At 45.1% G+C, this 14820-nt stretch overlaps 1 protein-coding gene and 1 pseudogene across 6 annotated transcripts in view; one reads left to right on the top strand and one right to left on the bottom strand.

Annotated features, from left to right (window-relative positions):
- The window catches only part of Msi2 (musashi RNA binding protein 2), a 376733-nt gene extending 365333 nt beyond the window's left edge, over nucleotides 1-11400 (top strand). The window contains exons 12-14 of one of the 6 annotated variants that reach the window (XM_004645275.3): nucleotides 2208-2362; nucleotides 4072-4144; nucleotides 6505-11400. In XM_004645275.3, coding sequence (XP_004645332.1) covers nucleotides 2208-2362; nucleotides 4072-4113 — 197 coding nt within the window. In that variant the 3' untranslated portion in view covers nucleotides 4114-4144; nucleotides 6505-11400. Of the gene's footprint in view, nucleotides 1-2153; nucleotides 2363-4071; nucleotides 4145-6504 lie in introns of those variants that run through there. The other 5 variants (XM_004645274.2, XM_023705516.1, XM_023705517.1 and 2 more) reach the window with 5 other exon arrangements.
- Nucleotides 11401-14612: 3212 nt separating this feature from the next.
- Nucleotides 14613-14819, bottom strand: LOC111813774 (annotated as a pseudogene).
- Between the last annotated feature and the right edge of the window lies 1 nt (nucleotide 14820).

Genomic DNA, 14820 nt, shown 5'->3' with positions numbered 1-14820 from the left:
TTTCCACCCCGCCCTTCCACCCTGAAACAGAACAGGTCTGTTTGTTCCTTGGTGGAAGGGGTTCCCCTGCCTGTGTAAACCAGGAATCCACAGTCTGAGCTCTCTTCATTTTCCTGAGCCCAGAAGAAAAAGGCACATGTCTGACCAAGATAATCCTGCCTTTTGAACCCTCCGCTAGTCCTTGCCTCCATGTGTGAGAAGGACTAGGTGGCACCTGCAAGTTTCATCTTCTGTATTCTGGCCTGCACATCCCCTCGTCTCCCAGAACATTCCCAAGTGAGCCATTCACTTGCTATGAGCCTCTGTAATTTTTTCCATTTCTCCCTTTAGCCTGCTCTCTCCATTGGCTGTTTACTCATCTGGGGCTCTGGCTTCTTAGGGACTCACCTGGGGGTCTTCCTGCCCCGCAGGCATCCACAGGCAGCACTTTCTGCCTTCTCCGCTGAGCCAGGAGCCAGGCCCAGCTTGATTTGGTCTCCCCTTTGCCTCTTAAGTCCCCTCTCAGTCTCCTGCCAGCCTGTGGTGGTGCATCTCAGGGTCTTCTCACCCCCTGTGACACTGCACTTGTGGCTTTTCAGAGCCCCGAGAGGTGAGGGTTTCCAGCTGCAGGCCTCCAGGGCAGCTTCCACAAGAGATACTCTTTCCTTCTGTCATCCCAAGGCAGCTGTCACAGGGCAGAGGAGGGAGGAGGAGAAGGAAGCAGTGGCCTGCAAGTGTGTGATGCCTGCCTCATCAAGGTGGGGCGAGCTGTCAGCCCAGAGGGACCAGCCCCAAACTTGCCTTGCGGTTTAAAACCCAAAGAGAGCTAACTTTTACAATTAAAAAAAAAACTTTTTCCACTTTGGAAAAGAAAATAAAGTTGAAACTACAGTGGGGAAGTAAGGATGACACAAAACCCAACTGGCTCTCACTGGGAAGGGCACCGTGAGATTTAGAGGAGGCAGAGGTCCTGAGACAGTGTCACCTCCCACCTCCCCCTCCCCCAAGGTGCAGCGCCACCTCCCTGGTGTGTGGGCATGAAGTCTCTCCTTTGAGGAAAAGGTGCATTCTGAGCTTCCTTCTTAATCTGGAGTTTACGTCTGGGGATAAACTAACACCAGCTGGGCGTTTCTGTCAGAGACGCTTTAGCTGTCAGTTGCTTCGGTCAGTATGCTCTGCATTCATACTTTCTTATCTTTTTTTTTTTAAACAAAAAGAAAAAAGTGTTCAATCCCCCCTTTCCTTCTACTGCAGGAGGTGAGTGTGTGGATGCTCTGTAGGACCACTGGCTCCACCCAGCTTTGGCCCAACCTCAGGTTACCATTCCCACCCCATCCCCGTCCTCCATCCCCTGCTCGCCACCCCAAAAGGGAACCCCCTGCCGCCATCATTACTGTTCTGTAAAGATGCCCCAACTCTCCATAACATATCCCATCCTCCGACCACTTCAGTATTGCCGACTTCCATGCAGGGCCATAAAGGGAGGGGTGGGGAGGGAGGGCGTAGCCAGCGGGGAAGGGGAGGCTGAGGGCAGCAGATACAGAATGGAGATCTTTTTTGTCTTTGAAAAAAAAAAAAATTTGTCATTTAATGGATCCAAAAAGAAAAAAGAAAAAGAAAGAAAGAAACACACACACCAAAAAAGAATTTTTTTTTTAAATCCCTTCCCCAAAGATTATTATTTTTTTTTCCTGGACACAAACTGCTTTGTTTCCTGTCATGTTTTAATATCAATATTAACACAATGTGTAGTCTAAAACTAGTTCCTTTGTAGTTTGCATGGGATGTGAATGCTGTCTCAACGTGCCCAAATCTAGAGGACTGCATGAGCGTCAATTCAGATGTGAAAAAAAAACTCTTTCTCTCTCTCTCTCCTCCATATATATTTCTATTTCTATTTCTATTGTGATAATTTGGTGGGCAGTAAAGCGCCTCCGGTTGGTTGCTGTAGTGTGTTGAATGATTGTTTTTTTTCTTCTCTCTATTTTTGGAGCTCCAAGCTTCTTAGTAGTAGCCTGGGCTGAGTATTCTTGAGTCCCTGCTGATGTTTTCGCATGGCCTTGGTTGAGTGTTAGAAGTTGGGCCTCAGCTGTTTTTCTCGAGTGTTTGGCTTGTAATGATCGGTGCATGCCTGGCTTCTGGCCTCATACCTAGCTCTATTCTCTGCACACCAGTCCTGAATAGCTACAGTGCTCAACCGAATTTTGGCGCGCCCGCTTCCCCGGCAGGCTCCAACCCGGCGCGGCCCGGAGGCTTCCCGGGGGCCAACAGCCCAGGACCTGTCGCTGATCTCTACGGCCCTGCCAGCCAGGACTCCGGAGTGGGGAATTACATAAGCGCGGCCAGCCCACAGCCGGGCTCGGGCTTCGGCCACGGCATAGCTGTAAGTACCTGCCTCCCTGCCCTCCGCGTCCTCCCTCCTGACCAACTCTGTGAATCCCGTGGGGAGCGAAGTCCAGTAGCAGGGGCAGAGGAGAGACAGGGGCCCCTCCCAGCATCACGGCAGCTCCTGAGGCTGAAGCGCCTCCATCTAAACATGTTCCGAGCCCCTCCCCGGTGGCCTGGGCAGGGAGTGGAAGGTGCGTGGGCAGCTCAAGTTCATGTCACCACTCTACCACCTCCAGCCCTCGCAACCTTGCGATACCTACATAGCTTCTCTGAACTCTCACGTACCTGAGAGTACGAAGGAGAATAGGATGCCTTCCTCAAAAGACTAGGTTAAAATAAATAGAAATAGAGTGTATCACGTGTTGGCACATGGGAGGTCCACAATGCAGTGCCATCCCCTTTCCCTCGGGGTAACAACCTTAGCCGGCAGAGTCCCCTTAGTCTACATGAGTGGGTGGAGGGACCCCCCTCCCAGGCCATTCCCTTTGTTAACGTTTCTTGCCATTTCTAGGTTCCAAGTAAGTCCCATTGCATTCTTTAGCTGCAGCCCCCTGAAGGCCAGATGCATTTGTACTTGTAATGCTCTGTGGTTCTATAATCTGACTAATCCAGGCAATGGAAATTTGCTTAACCGATTTGCATGCTGTTTTCAGATTGTATTGTTCTCCCTCCTGGCGTGTGAGCATGAATGTGCCTGAGCCCACTCGCGCCCAGTCCCTTCCATTTCGGAAACACAAAACCGACCAACCTCTGCCCTGGCCAACCTCAGCATCTGAGGGATAGTTTGGTTTGGAGCTGAGATGGGAGTTGTCTGCTGTCCCAGGTCCTGGCCCTGTCAAACTCAGAATCTGGGAGAGAGCAGCTACCCACCCTGCCTTGGGGACTGTGCTGCTGAGTCTATGTGGACAGTCTAGAGCACTAGGATGGGCTCGCCCATACCTCCTGGCATTGGAGAGCTCCCCCACATACACACACACACACACACACACACACACACACTGATGTATACACACTCACACAGATCCATGTGCCCCTGCCAGCCCTGGCCTGTGCTACCTGGGTCCTGTTCAGTTGCACCAGTGCGACAGCATCTCCTGTCAGTAGTTGGGGGCATCTGATCTCTTTGGAGCAATGGTAGCAACAAATCCAGAACATTCTTTTTCAGCCATGATCTGTGTCACTATGGAGGACCATCCACTGACACTTAAAACACAAATCATTTACAGTGCCAGGGTCTAGAAACATAGACCCTATCTTTTATTATATACCTGGGTCTTTAGCGCTTATGTGCTTTGATTTTTGATTTTCTGAAATACCCCCCATATCATTGCAGTTTGTTTGCACCACGATTTCTTCTCCCTAGCTCAAGCCATTGGGACTGTGGACAGAGACCCTCATCTTTGCCCTTTGGGGTGCAGGGCAACTGTGCCCATCATTTTGGGCACGAGGCCCCCTTGCCCACCACTCACTGAATCTGGCTTTTGGTTTCCCTGGGTAAGCAGACAGACTTGGGTTGGGGGTTGGGGACGCAAGGGGTTAGATCTAAAGAAAATAAGTCCTGGCCTGCCGTGGCACAGTGTCTCAGAATTACATATTCATGCTGGCAACCACAGACAAGTCCTAGAGATAATTTCCTTTTCCAGAATATGACAATCTGTTCCTGTGTATAGTGCACTGATGACCTTAACAATTGTGCAATTTTAGGGACCTTTGATTGCAACGGCCTTTACAAATGGATACCATTGAGCAGGTGCTTTCGTTGCCATCTCACTCTGAGGTATTACCGTCTCTGCCATGTGTCTCCACCCTGCAGCGTGTCCGTACATGTATGTGCGCTGGTCATACATGTGCGTGCTCGCCCCTGTCTCATCCCATCAACATCTGTCTTTCTGGACCCCTTTTCAGGAGGGTGGGGGCAAAAATATCTAGTCTTTTCATCTTCTATCCCTTTCTCAGCCCCCATCTTTTTTGGTCCCCCTCATTCTTTTCTTTTGTCCTTGGTTTTGCTTCTTTGGATTCCATTTCTCTATCTTCCCCACCTTCATCTTTCTCTGTCTTGAAATACATTTAAGAGTATGGGAAACTGGAAGGTGATCTTGCACTGTGCCCGTCCCAGGAGATGGAGGCATGGAAGCTGGTCTTCTGCCAAGCCTGGGGTGGGGGGTGGGGGCCTGGACTGCTCCCAAAGGTCCTACGAGATGACCTTGTGCGCTGCTGAGCTCCCTGGGTCTCACTAGGGCTTCGCCAATGTGGGTTGTGCAGTCAAACAGCCAGACTCCATCTTTTAGTGAAAAGAAAACATTTTTGCCAGTAACTACTGAGTAATTATCCAGCTTACTGCACGAAAAGCAAATTAAATTAACGACATCACCTGCGTAACGTGGGTTTGGATCCCTGCCAGTTTCCTAACCTTTTATACTGAGCTCAAGTTAATTAAACATTTTTTAAATCATTTTGATGGGGATACAGAGGGGTGGAACAGAGGAATGGGAGCTGGGGCAAGCAGGGAGCAGGACTCTGGCCACATTCGCCACAAACAAGTCTGCCATTCTTGGGAAGAACACCCAGAAGTGAAAGCGCTTGTGCTCAGGAAAAGAGATGTGGACTGGGTTAGTGCTCGAGTTGGTGGGTTGGAATGTGGTCTGTCCCTTTGAAGGAGGAAGGATGACAGCCCAGGGCATGGGAATAGGTTTGACTCAAAAAATCCTACTGGGGCACAAAGAGCATCACACTCCAGGAGCTGGTGTATAGGAGGAGCAGTCTAGGTTTGCAGTCTAGGTTTGCCATCCCCTATGGAGGGGATGGCATCTAGCCCCAAATCAGCCAGGACTCTATAAGAGATAGAGACAGGTTGAACCTATAATCTCTTGGATTTCCCTCATGTTGCTGCTAAGGAATCAACGTGACTAACGCAACTGCCTCTCTTAACCAAATAAGCCATGTGTGTAAATTCTTCTTGTCTCCACTTCCCTTCAAGCACTGACCCAGCCATTGCTGGCCAGAGCCAGAGGCCACTAACAGTTTGAAGAACAATTAGAGCTACTTGCTACTAATTAAGCTGGGTTTGGGGGCCCAGGGGCAGTAACGTTCCTCTGAGAGTCAGGAGGCCCAAGAGTTCTAGGGATTGGAGAGGGCTGCAGCCCCTTGTGGACACAGATGAAGAGGGATTAAATAGCTGCTCAACATAGCAGCCAGTGGCCAGGCCTACGCTACTCCCTCCCTGTACCTGAGACTTCCTACCCATAGTGCCTTGCAGCCCCAGGGCTGCTCTGGCCCTCTTTACCGGAAGGGGAGAGTCTACTTCCTGCCCACCTCCCCCATCCAACTCCAGGACTCAGTTTGTAGACTGAGACAAAGGGGTCAGGAGCAGAAACAGCAGCCCACCCCTTCAGGAATGGAGTTAGTGACCCAGTGGAGTCACAAGGGTGCCCCCAGCAGTTAACAGCTAGACACATATACACACACACCCTCCCCAGCGGAGATGACACTCGAATGCAAATATCACCCACAGAAGAGGGGCTGGAGCCCACAGTGAATTCAGGGAGGCATCCTGGGCCAGTCTGAATCCTGGACTTACCTTGGTTTTCTCTAACCAGAGCTCTGCTTATTTGTTGTATATATTTTTTTATCTGTCCCAATCTTTAGTCCCTTGACACATAATATGATGTTTTATATATTTGCATTTTGGGTTATTAACAGTCATGGATGGATACTTGCGATAGGCAGAAGTTTTCCTTAAACATTAATTTGGAAAACAATTTTTAAATACAAAAAGTATCTCTCTGGTCAATGTGCCTTTCAACCGTGCTGCCGGGAGGAAGCCTGCCATGGTCACGTTCACTGACCACATATCCCATGGTTACAAGACTTGGCCATACTTGAGGCAGGTCGGCACACGAGCTCTAGAGCTGCCTTCTCCCTGGCGTCAGGCAAGGCTTAGAGGTCACATTTCCCAAGATGGCCTAAGAAAGCCGTTAGCCTGGCCACAGTCATACACACTGAGCCACCTGACAGAGTTCTTGAAAAAGTCTTGACTGGAATGTCGCGATGGACCATGCGCTGCCTGACTTCTCCTCTTTCTCCTCACTCTCACTCTATGTCCTCTTCGTGGCACGCCTGACCTTCCCTGCCCGACAGAGCATACCTGGATGTCCAGGCAAGACTGGGCGAAGTTTCTGAGTGGCCCTTTGTTTAGGTGATGTCCTCAGACCTGGATCCCCACCAGCCTCACTCCTCATCCCAGCGAGAGATGGCTCACTTCAGCTCGAGGGTTGACTACATCTCTTCATCTCACGAATCTGCTGTAATATAAGACAACAGCTTTTAAATGTATATATAACCCATGATTTCGGTTTCGTTTTGTTTCTCTTGATGGCTCCCCTTCCCCCGCTCTCTTCTCCTTCTCCTTTTAAATCTCTTTGAATCACATTTGATAGTGATTTTGACTTAGTCCAGTAGTCACCTAGCTTTAATATCTAGTTAAAAGCTAACCATAGTATAATTGTTACATTAAGGAGTTGTTTTTTCTTTAATTTTTTTTTTATTTTGGTGATTTTGATTCTGTTCTCGCTTTTAAAGGATGCTGAGATGGTGATGTTGCTCTCCATATTTTGGTATCAGTTCTGAGACTAATGAATTTTCAGGTGGAACTTTAGCACACCCTGAAGTTGTGAAGTGCAGGGAGGGAGATGGGCATAAACTTTCTATTTTGTGTTGTAGAGCAAGTGATATGTAGTAGGCTAATTAACAGACTAGCGGTTCTTTTTTGTGCTGTCTCTTTGTTAACCTAAGTATCTCTATTTTCGGCAATAAGGTAAGGACGACCATGTTTTGAGCGTCCTCCTTTTCTATAAGTGCTTTTTTTCTGTTGAAAGAGGTCATATTATAAGGTTTTTTGAAATTGTGAATTCTAAAAAAAAAAAAAAACAAAAAGCAAAAAAACAAAAAAAAGAGAGAAGAAATGTTGTAAATACAATTCCATTAACTTCATAGAAACTATTAAGAAAGAGAGAATCAATATTTTTGTGAGGGAGTCGGTCCCAGGCCGTTCAATGCTGTGGAAGGAGGGGAGGGCGGGCAGACAAAGTCCGGGACTGCGGCTGAGCGACACCGGCTGCCGGGACGACCCCAGGACACGGTAGAGCACTGTGCCGCGCCTGAGCGCGACAGACCTAAGAACTGTACTAGTATCCTACCAGCCTACCAACCTCTCGTCTGCACAGCTTCAGATGTTACCGTCTAGCTAGATTTTTATTTAAAATATGAAAAACTGCTTTTCCCAAGACGTTTTTTAAAAAAAAAAAAGCTACAATTTTAATATTTAACATATTTAAAGTTTCAAAGCACACCTGTTTGGCTTGGGGGGGCAGGAAGGGGGACATTCTTTTTCAGTCTTAATTTTTAAATATTTGATCATTTTCTATCGTCCAATCATTTCAGCGCCTCCAAAGGTTTCTAGAACACTCTTGCCTCTTTCCTCCCGTCCCCCGTCCCAGCCCCAGACCTGGGGACCCACGGGCCAGAAGTGGATAAGCCTGCATGAACACAACCTTTTCTTCATTCACTTTCTATTTACAAATTAGGAAAGCAACCTTTCGGTTTATATATATATTTTTTTTAATACCTCAGTGCTGCAAGTATCACCAGAGAGGCTATGGAAGATTTTTTTTTTTAATTTATTGTAGATGTAAACAGAATTTTAAAAATAAAAAGTATAAACATCACTGCACTGTGACTGGTGGGAAAAACTGACACTTTCCTATTTGCACATGTTTAACATTTGGCTATTATAATGTAGGGGCCTCGGTTGGGGAAAGACAACTTATGATGAAGGATATTTTTTAATTTAACTTTTTTTAAATATTGGTAATAGGTCGGCAACAGCAACCATAGAAGTACAACGCAATAGATGGCATTAAAACATATTGTAGTGTGGAGATATATTTTTTTTCTTTTTTTAAAATGTGATATTGACGTTTTATTAATATTTTTTAAATTGTTACGTTTATAAATTTGGTACTTAAGGCACAGCCAGTATGAGACACTGAATGCGACATTTATTATAAAGAGCTGCTGCTCTCCTATTTTTATAAATTTTACTAACAAAGTAGTCTAATATAGACGCTCACAGACATGGTAGGGTAAAACGCATCTTCAAGCTAAAGACTCCAAAATGCTAACTCAGAAAGAAAGAAGAAGAGTCTTTTTCAATTCTAGTTAAACTGCAACAATTTTTTTTTTTTTTTTAAATCATGTTCTTTGGTTTTCCAGTAAAATGTTAGGTTATTTGGTGAGATTTGGTTTTTTTTTTTTTTTTTTTTTTTTTTTCCTCTTGTTTGTTTGTTTTTTTAATTATGAATTTCCAGACAACCAAGTTAAGAAAAATGCTGGACGCTTTTAAAATATCAGAACCTGTTCAAGTCATGAAAGTAACAAAATAAAAGTCTTACTTAAAAAAATAAATAAATAAATAAATAAATTTTTTTAAAAAAACAAAAGAAAAAAAGAGACAGTAAATTCCCAGAAATTCAGTGTCTAGCTAGGAGATTTAATTACTCTTCTGTCCATGTTGGTGATGTACTGTAGCCCCCGTTCCTCCACATCCCAGTCGCCTCATAGAAGATTCTTGGTTGATCATTGTCTGTTAATAATGTATAAAATGGCTATCTTGTAAGTGTGCTGTCCTGGTACTAGTGTAGTGACTTTTTTTCTCCTCTTTCTTCTAGTACATATTGATAGGTATAACGTAATTAAGGTTTTAAAAAAATTAGACATAGTTATTCAGATTTAGGACCAGTAAGGATAGAACTTTCTCTTATTTATGAAAAGAAACAAAAATGCTAATAATTTTGGGGCAGTTTTTTGTTTTCCTTTAATTTTTTTTCTTTCAATTTGAAGTTTATGTTTATTTTTTTGCTGATCTGATGTGGTTTCAACTAACCCAAGGCCTCACGATGTTCAAATGCCGGCCGACTGCGGCGTTTTGTAGATCCCCGCCCCCCTCTCTGTGAAGGGGTGTGCCATACTACCTTAAATGCTAATGCTAGATATGCAAAACTGGATTTTTTTAATTTATTTTTTAAAAGAGGGAGGCATGGTATATTAAAATGATTTTACTAAGAGAAAAAAATATTTTTTTAAGAATGCTCAGAAGAAATTGATAATCTGTGTGAATATGTTTTAGATGTTTATATACCTTTTGAAGAGACCCAGTAGCCCATAGCACAAATCTCGTGGAAATCTGATATGTTTTAATGTGGCTACCTAAGTTAAGGTTCACGTTAGTCCCCTCCACCTCATCTAGAAGTCCATTTTGAACAATTTTTGTAAATTTTTTTAGCATTGTCCAGCCTTGTCTTTGTTTCAGTTAAGCTCAATGGTAACCTGGAAACCACCTTTCGCCTTCGCTGGGGCAGAAAGCCTCCCAGCTGATGGCTCTTCCCCACCATACTGCATGGCCTCCTGGGGACTCTGGCTTCCAGATCCATTTGCCTGAGACCCCTGAACTCCTCTCCTCCCTGGCAGGGGAGAGTGAGTGGCAGAAGCTCCTGGGCTCCTGCTAGGTTCTGCCTGGACACGGGGCTGAGGGAAGTGACCAGGCCTGCCTCTCCTCTCCAGGAGCCTCCGCAGAGGTGGTTCGTGGCCTTCCTCACACCCATTGGGAAAACCAAATAGCCTCGCGCCCGATCCCAGGGACCCATTGGCTTGATTCAAACGAAGCCCCAACAGGCCTTTACGTTTTTATCCTTCATGACCATCATCTTAATTTGAACTTGTAGCTTGGGCTTTAAGGTAGCATGGCTCAATTGCTGTCGACTTACTGTTTCACTCCACAGCAATTCACAGCCCGTGAATGTTACACACATCTTGCTAGACTAGTATAAAAATCATTGGGTAATTGTTGGTTCTAATGACCTGAAAGGTGTTCAGTTTTGGTTTTTTTTGGTTTTGTTTTTGAGATTTTTTTTTTCAGGGAGCGGGGGGGTCTTCTCTTGGTTCTTTTTCATTTGGGGAGTTTGGAAAAACAATTTATTTTTGGTTCCAAATAGAAAAACAAAATCTATTTTGATCTTTTAGTGCAAACGAGGGCTAGGGACTTAGCCTCCACCGCCACATGCTTCATTCTGCCGTTCACTCACTGCAGCGTATTTCAAGACTAAAGCAATATAGTTTACTACATTTTTTTAATTGAAGGTCAGCCATGCTTTCTGTATTATATTGCATATGAAATTGTTTACAAAAGAAACACTAATTCATATTTCTCTTTATCAGTTGCAAGTGACACACAGGAACAGAGGGAGACTGGGGGTAGGTAGGGGAGGGGAGAATTTTTTTTTTTTTCTTGAATGTGCTTCAGCAGCCAGGGCATCTTCTAAGAAAGGCAAAAGCTAGAGAGGAGACAGAGGGTAGAAAAATAAGGACAGGCTGCTTTTGGGCACATTGAACAGAGACACTGGTGATTTTCCCCACCCTCACCCTAGAGCAGAAAACAAGCAGACGTTAGCTCAGCCCAGGCCTGGGCGCAGACACTACACAAAGCGATGCTGGAAAGTTAAGCAATACTTTAATACTGTCATATGTTCGTTTTCTTTTTCTTTCTTTCCTTTAGTCTGTCACCAAAAAAAAAAAAAAAAAGAAAAAAAGAAAAAAAGTGAATAAAATAAAATACAAAAGCATATAAAGTAAACCCACCCCTCAGGGGGAAACAACCTTTATCCAAACACTTGGCTATCTAATAATCAGAATGTATTGTCTCAGACAGGATTTCGTTTCCGGGAGTGGGGTGGAGGGGGCGGGGAACGGGGACTGAGAGACAAAAGTTCCAGAGCCTCCGCGGAAGGCTCCTACTACTGTATTCTGTACATACTGTACCATCCGTGTGGAGTCTGTGAGTGTGCTCTTGTGTAGCGTGGGCTAGCCAATCTGCCGTTCACGGTGTGTTGTAAACTCGGAATTCCATATGTAATAGGATGCAAGTCTAAGCGTTTCATGTGGACATAAATGTATCTAAATAAAACTTTCCCTAGCACTGTGGCTGACCTCACCCTTACTTTTATACTTTAGTATGAAACTGATGAGAACTTTGGTAGTGAGTATTTTTTTTATATATATACATATATATGTATCTATATATATATATATCTCAAGCATCTTTCAGGTCTTTGTGTGTGGCTTTCTTAAAGCCCTGTTGTAAAAAATTACTATGTGGATGGCAGTCTCTCACATCACAGATGTGGAAAGTATAATTTTATATTTGTATTTTCAAATAAATAAGTTTGTGAAAGGTTTCCATCCTCTACTGTGGTCCAGAAATCAATGTGTTTGTCTGACAAAAAAAAAAATAAAATAAAATAAACTGTTTTGAACAGAGTTGTTTGGCGTTCTTGGCACTTGTGGAGCAGGGCTGGGGTGGGGACAGCTGCAGCTGGGTTGGGAGATGAGTGTCACTGTGTCACACCACCAAGAAGTTCCCTGCTGTCCCCAGTGAGCTTGTGGACCCATATTTTTTTTTAATAGATTGATAGGATTGTTCTAAAAATGAATACCAGAGTCTGGAATGTGGGGATAAATTAACACTGCAAGGCCTGTAGAATCTCTAAAGGGCAGGGATTTAATGGGAGGACCCAGATGAAGATGGTGGAAGGCACCCAGGGCCTCCTCCCTCTTGCTGGTTTCAGCTAGTCATCAGCAGCATGTGGGAGGAGGTGTCCCATCAAAGGCCACCACCCTGGAGAAGGGATCTGAAGAGATGGCAGGCAGCCTGGCCTCTGCCCTTATGGAGATCAAAATTTTGCTTTAGTGGAAAAATCACTGGACTCATAGAACTAAACATACAGCGAGGTCAGTCATCTACAATACCTCCTACCTCTCTACCAAACAATTGAGAGAAAATGAACTGGGACCCGGTTCCTTCAGGACCACCCTAGAGGAGGTCGAGTCTCAAGATCTGGTGGTGACAGCCATGGCACATCTGAAGGTCAGGGAATTCCTCACCTTTTAAGCCTTAGTGATCAACAGCCAGGTCAAGAGGTTTATAAAGATGACAACTGAACCCATGGGTGTTCCCGTAGTGGCATCAGGGAAGAGCTGCTGTCCCCAAGACACAGCCTCCCAGAGTCCTAGCTCCAATTTCCCATCTCCTATTTATGGGAACTTCAATCATATGGGCATTTGTGCTTGCCCAGGGCCTCCAAGAGAGGGTGAAAGGCACCTCTTTTTATCTGGGGCCAGAAGCAGGAGCCCTGGGTGCCAGGCCCAGTCTCTGTGTCATCGGCAGTGCAACAGCTGTGCACAGTGTTCTGGGCCATTGAGCAGGAGACTGTCAGCCCTACCGTCCTGCGGGGATGGGAGAGCAACAGGAGCTGATTGGAGGAGTACAGAGAGTCCTCGAGGGGTGAGTCAGAGACATGAAAAGGGCCATCGTGGCCGTCCTCATCCTGATTGCTCAGCTCGAACGAAGGTGAGCTTCCATCCCTACCCAGAGACCTCAAGAAAGCACAGGAACTGGGAGCGCCAGATGTGTGCCAGGGCCATCCACATCTGCTTACTCCTGCAGGTGCCCACGACTGTCTGTATTTTAATGCTTGAAGAGGGTGAGTGATTTGCCCCGTCCTACAACTGTGGAGTGTCAGAGTGAAATCTCATCTCTGGGAACTTCTACTGGCCCAGGTTGCAGGCCTGGTGACAAATGTCAGCAGCAGTGATGAGAGCGTGGGCGGGATGGGGTCTCTAACCTTAAGTGCCCACCAGAAACTAAAAAGGAAAAAGAAGAGACAATGACAATGTAATACACACAATAGGATGGAAAGGATAAATCTAGTGAATCCGTCATCATCTAAACATGACTGGATTGGAATTTGCTACAAAGTGATAGTAAAATAAAATGGTGGCTGAAAATAAAAGGGTGGCAAAGAGACACTAGGCAAATGCAAACAGCACCAGGAGTGGAAATGTCAATAGCAAGCACTGTGGAATGTAAGGTTAAAAGCACAGGATACCATAGCGTAACAAAAGCACAGTCTGTTCAAGAGATAGCGCAGTCCTACGCTCTGTACTGAATTGAATCAGAAATTACTGGAAATGCAATTAAAACTTGATAGAAAAGAAAAATACAATTAAAGAGACTTCCTTGCATCGTGCCAAAAACTAGGCATATTTAATAAAAATAAAGACAAACTGAATGATGTGATGACTATGTGGAGTCTATGAATAGACTTCACATTTTTGGTGTATATCCACAAAAATCAAATTCTCTCCCCCAATCCCACAATTTTATAAAGAGGTAGCAATTCTGTAGTCTACTTTCCATTGCCATGCTCTAATAAAAAAAAATCAAATATTAAAATGTCACTATAAACACTGGAACTACATGGAAATTAAGAAACAACTCTGAGCTGGGCACACCTGTAATCCCAGCATTTGGGGAGGCTGAGGCAGGAGGACCACCAAGTTCTAGTCCACCAAGATGTAGTTTAATGGTAGAGCACACTTTGATTTGGTCCTCAGCATTACCAAAATAAAAATCCGTATATCCTTAGATCAAAAAGAAAAATAGGGCTGGTGAGATAGTTCAGCAGATTAAACACCTGCCTAGGCAAACGCAGGGACCAGGGTTCAATCCTAGGCACCACATGCTGCACCGGCCCCGCCCCCAGGGCAGGCTGAGCTGGCCAGGATCTGGATGGGCTGGCACGCGCCTATAATCCCAGCACTGGGGAAGCTGAAAACAGGAGGATCACTGCAAGTCAGAGCTGCATAGTAAGACCCTGTACCAAATACATTTTAAAAACTGAAATAATATGGGGGCCAGGGAGATGGCTCAGTGGAATAAGCGTTTCCCTGGCAAGCGCAAGGGCCTGAGTTCGATCCCCGGTTCTGCAAAAAAAAAAAAAAAAAAAAAAAAAAAAAACTGAAATAATAAAAAAAGAAAAGATATGGAAACTAAAAAGCAACATAGCCACACATTATACCCACATCTGTAACCTGTAGCCAAAGCTGTACACAGAAGTGCATAACTTTCAACACTCCAGAAACTGAGGCAGAAACAGCGCCACAAATTGGAGGCCAGCCTCAAGCACATAGTGAGTTCAAGGCCAGCATAAACTACACAGAGACCTTGTCCAAAATGTTTAAAGAGAGAAACATATTCTTCTTAGTAAGATAGAAAACAGCAAGTAAAACTAGAGAAGACTGAATAGATGCTGAAAGCAGTTTTTTAAAAAAACAATTTTTTTTTTTTCTGGGGTTGGCTTTTACATTTTTATTTGGGGACAGGGCAGGGGCCCACTTCCCGTCCATTACAGAGGTGCTCACAAGTTCTTCAGCCACTCCAAGCTGGGGCCCTGGGCATCCTGGGGGTGGCTGGGCACATCAGGCATGTTCCCATCATCTCGGACGGGCACTGGGTAGTTGTAGGGCATGGTCTGGTTGATCATGCTGGAGTATTTGGTGTAG

The sequence above is a fragment of the Octodon degus genome, unplaced genomic scaffold, assembly GCF_000260255.1.
Source record: "Octodon degus isolate 3935 unplaced genomic scaffold, OctDeg1.0 scaffold00222, whole genome shotgun sequence".
NCBI classification, from domain to species: domain Eukaryota; kingdom Metazoa; phylum Chordata; class Mammalia; order Rodentia; family Octodontidae; genus Octodon; species Octodon degus.
This window is presented reverse-complemented; position numbering and strand designations above follow the sequence as displayed.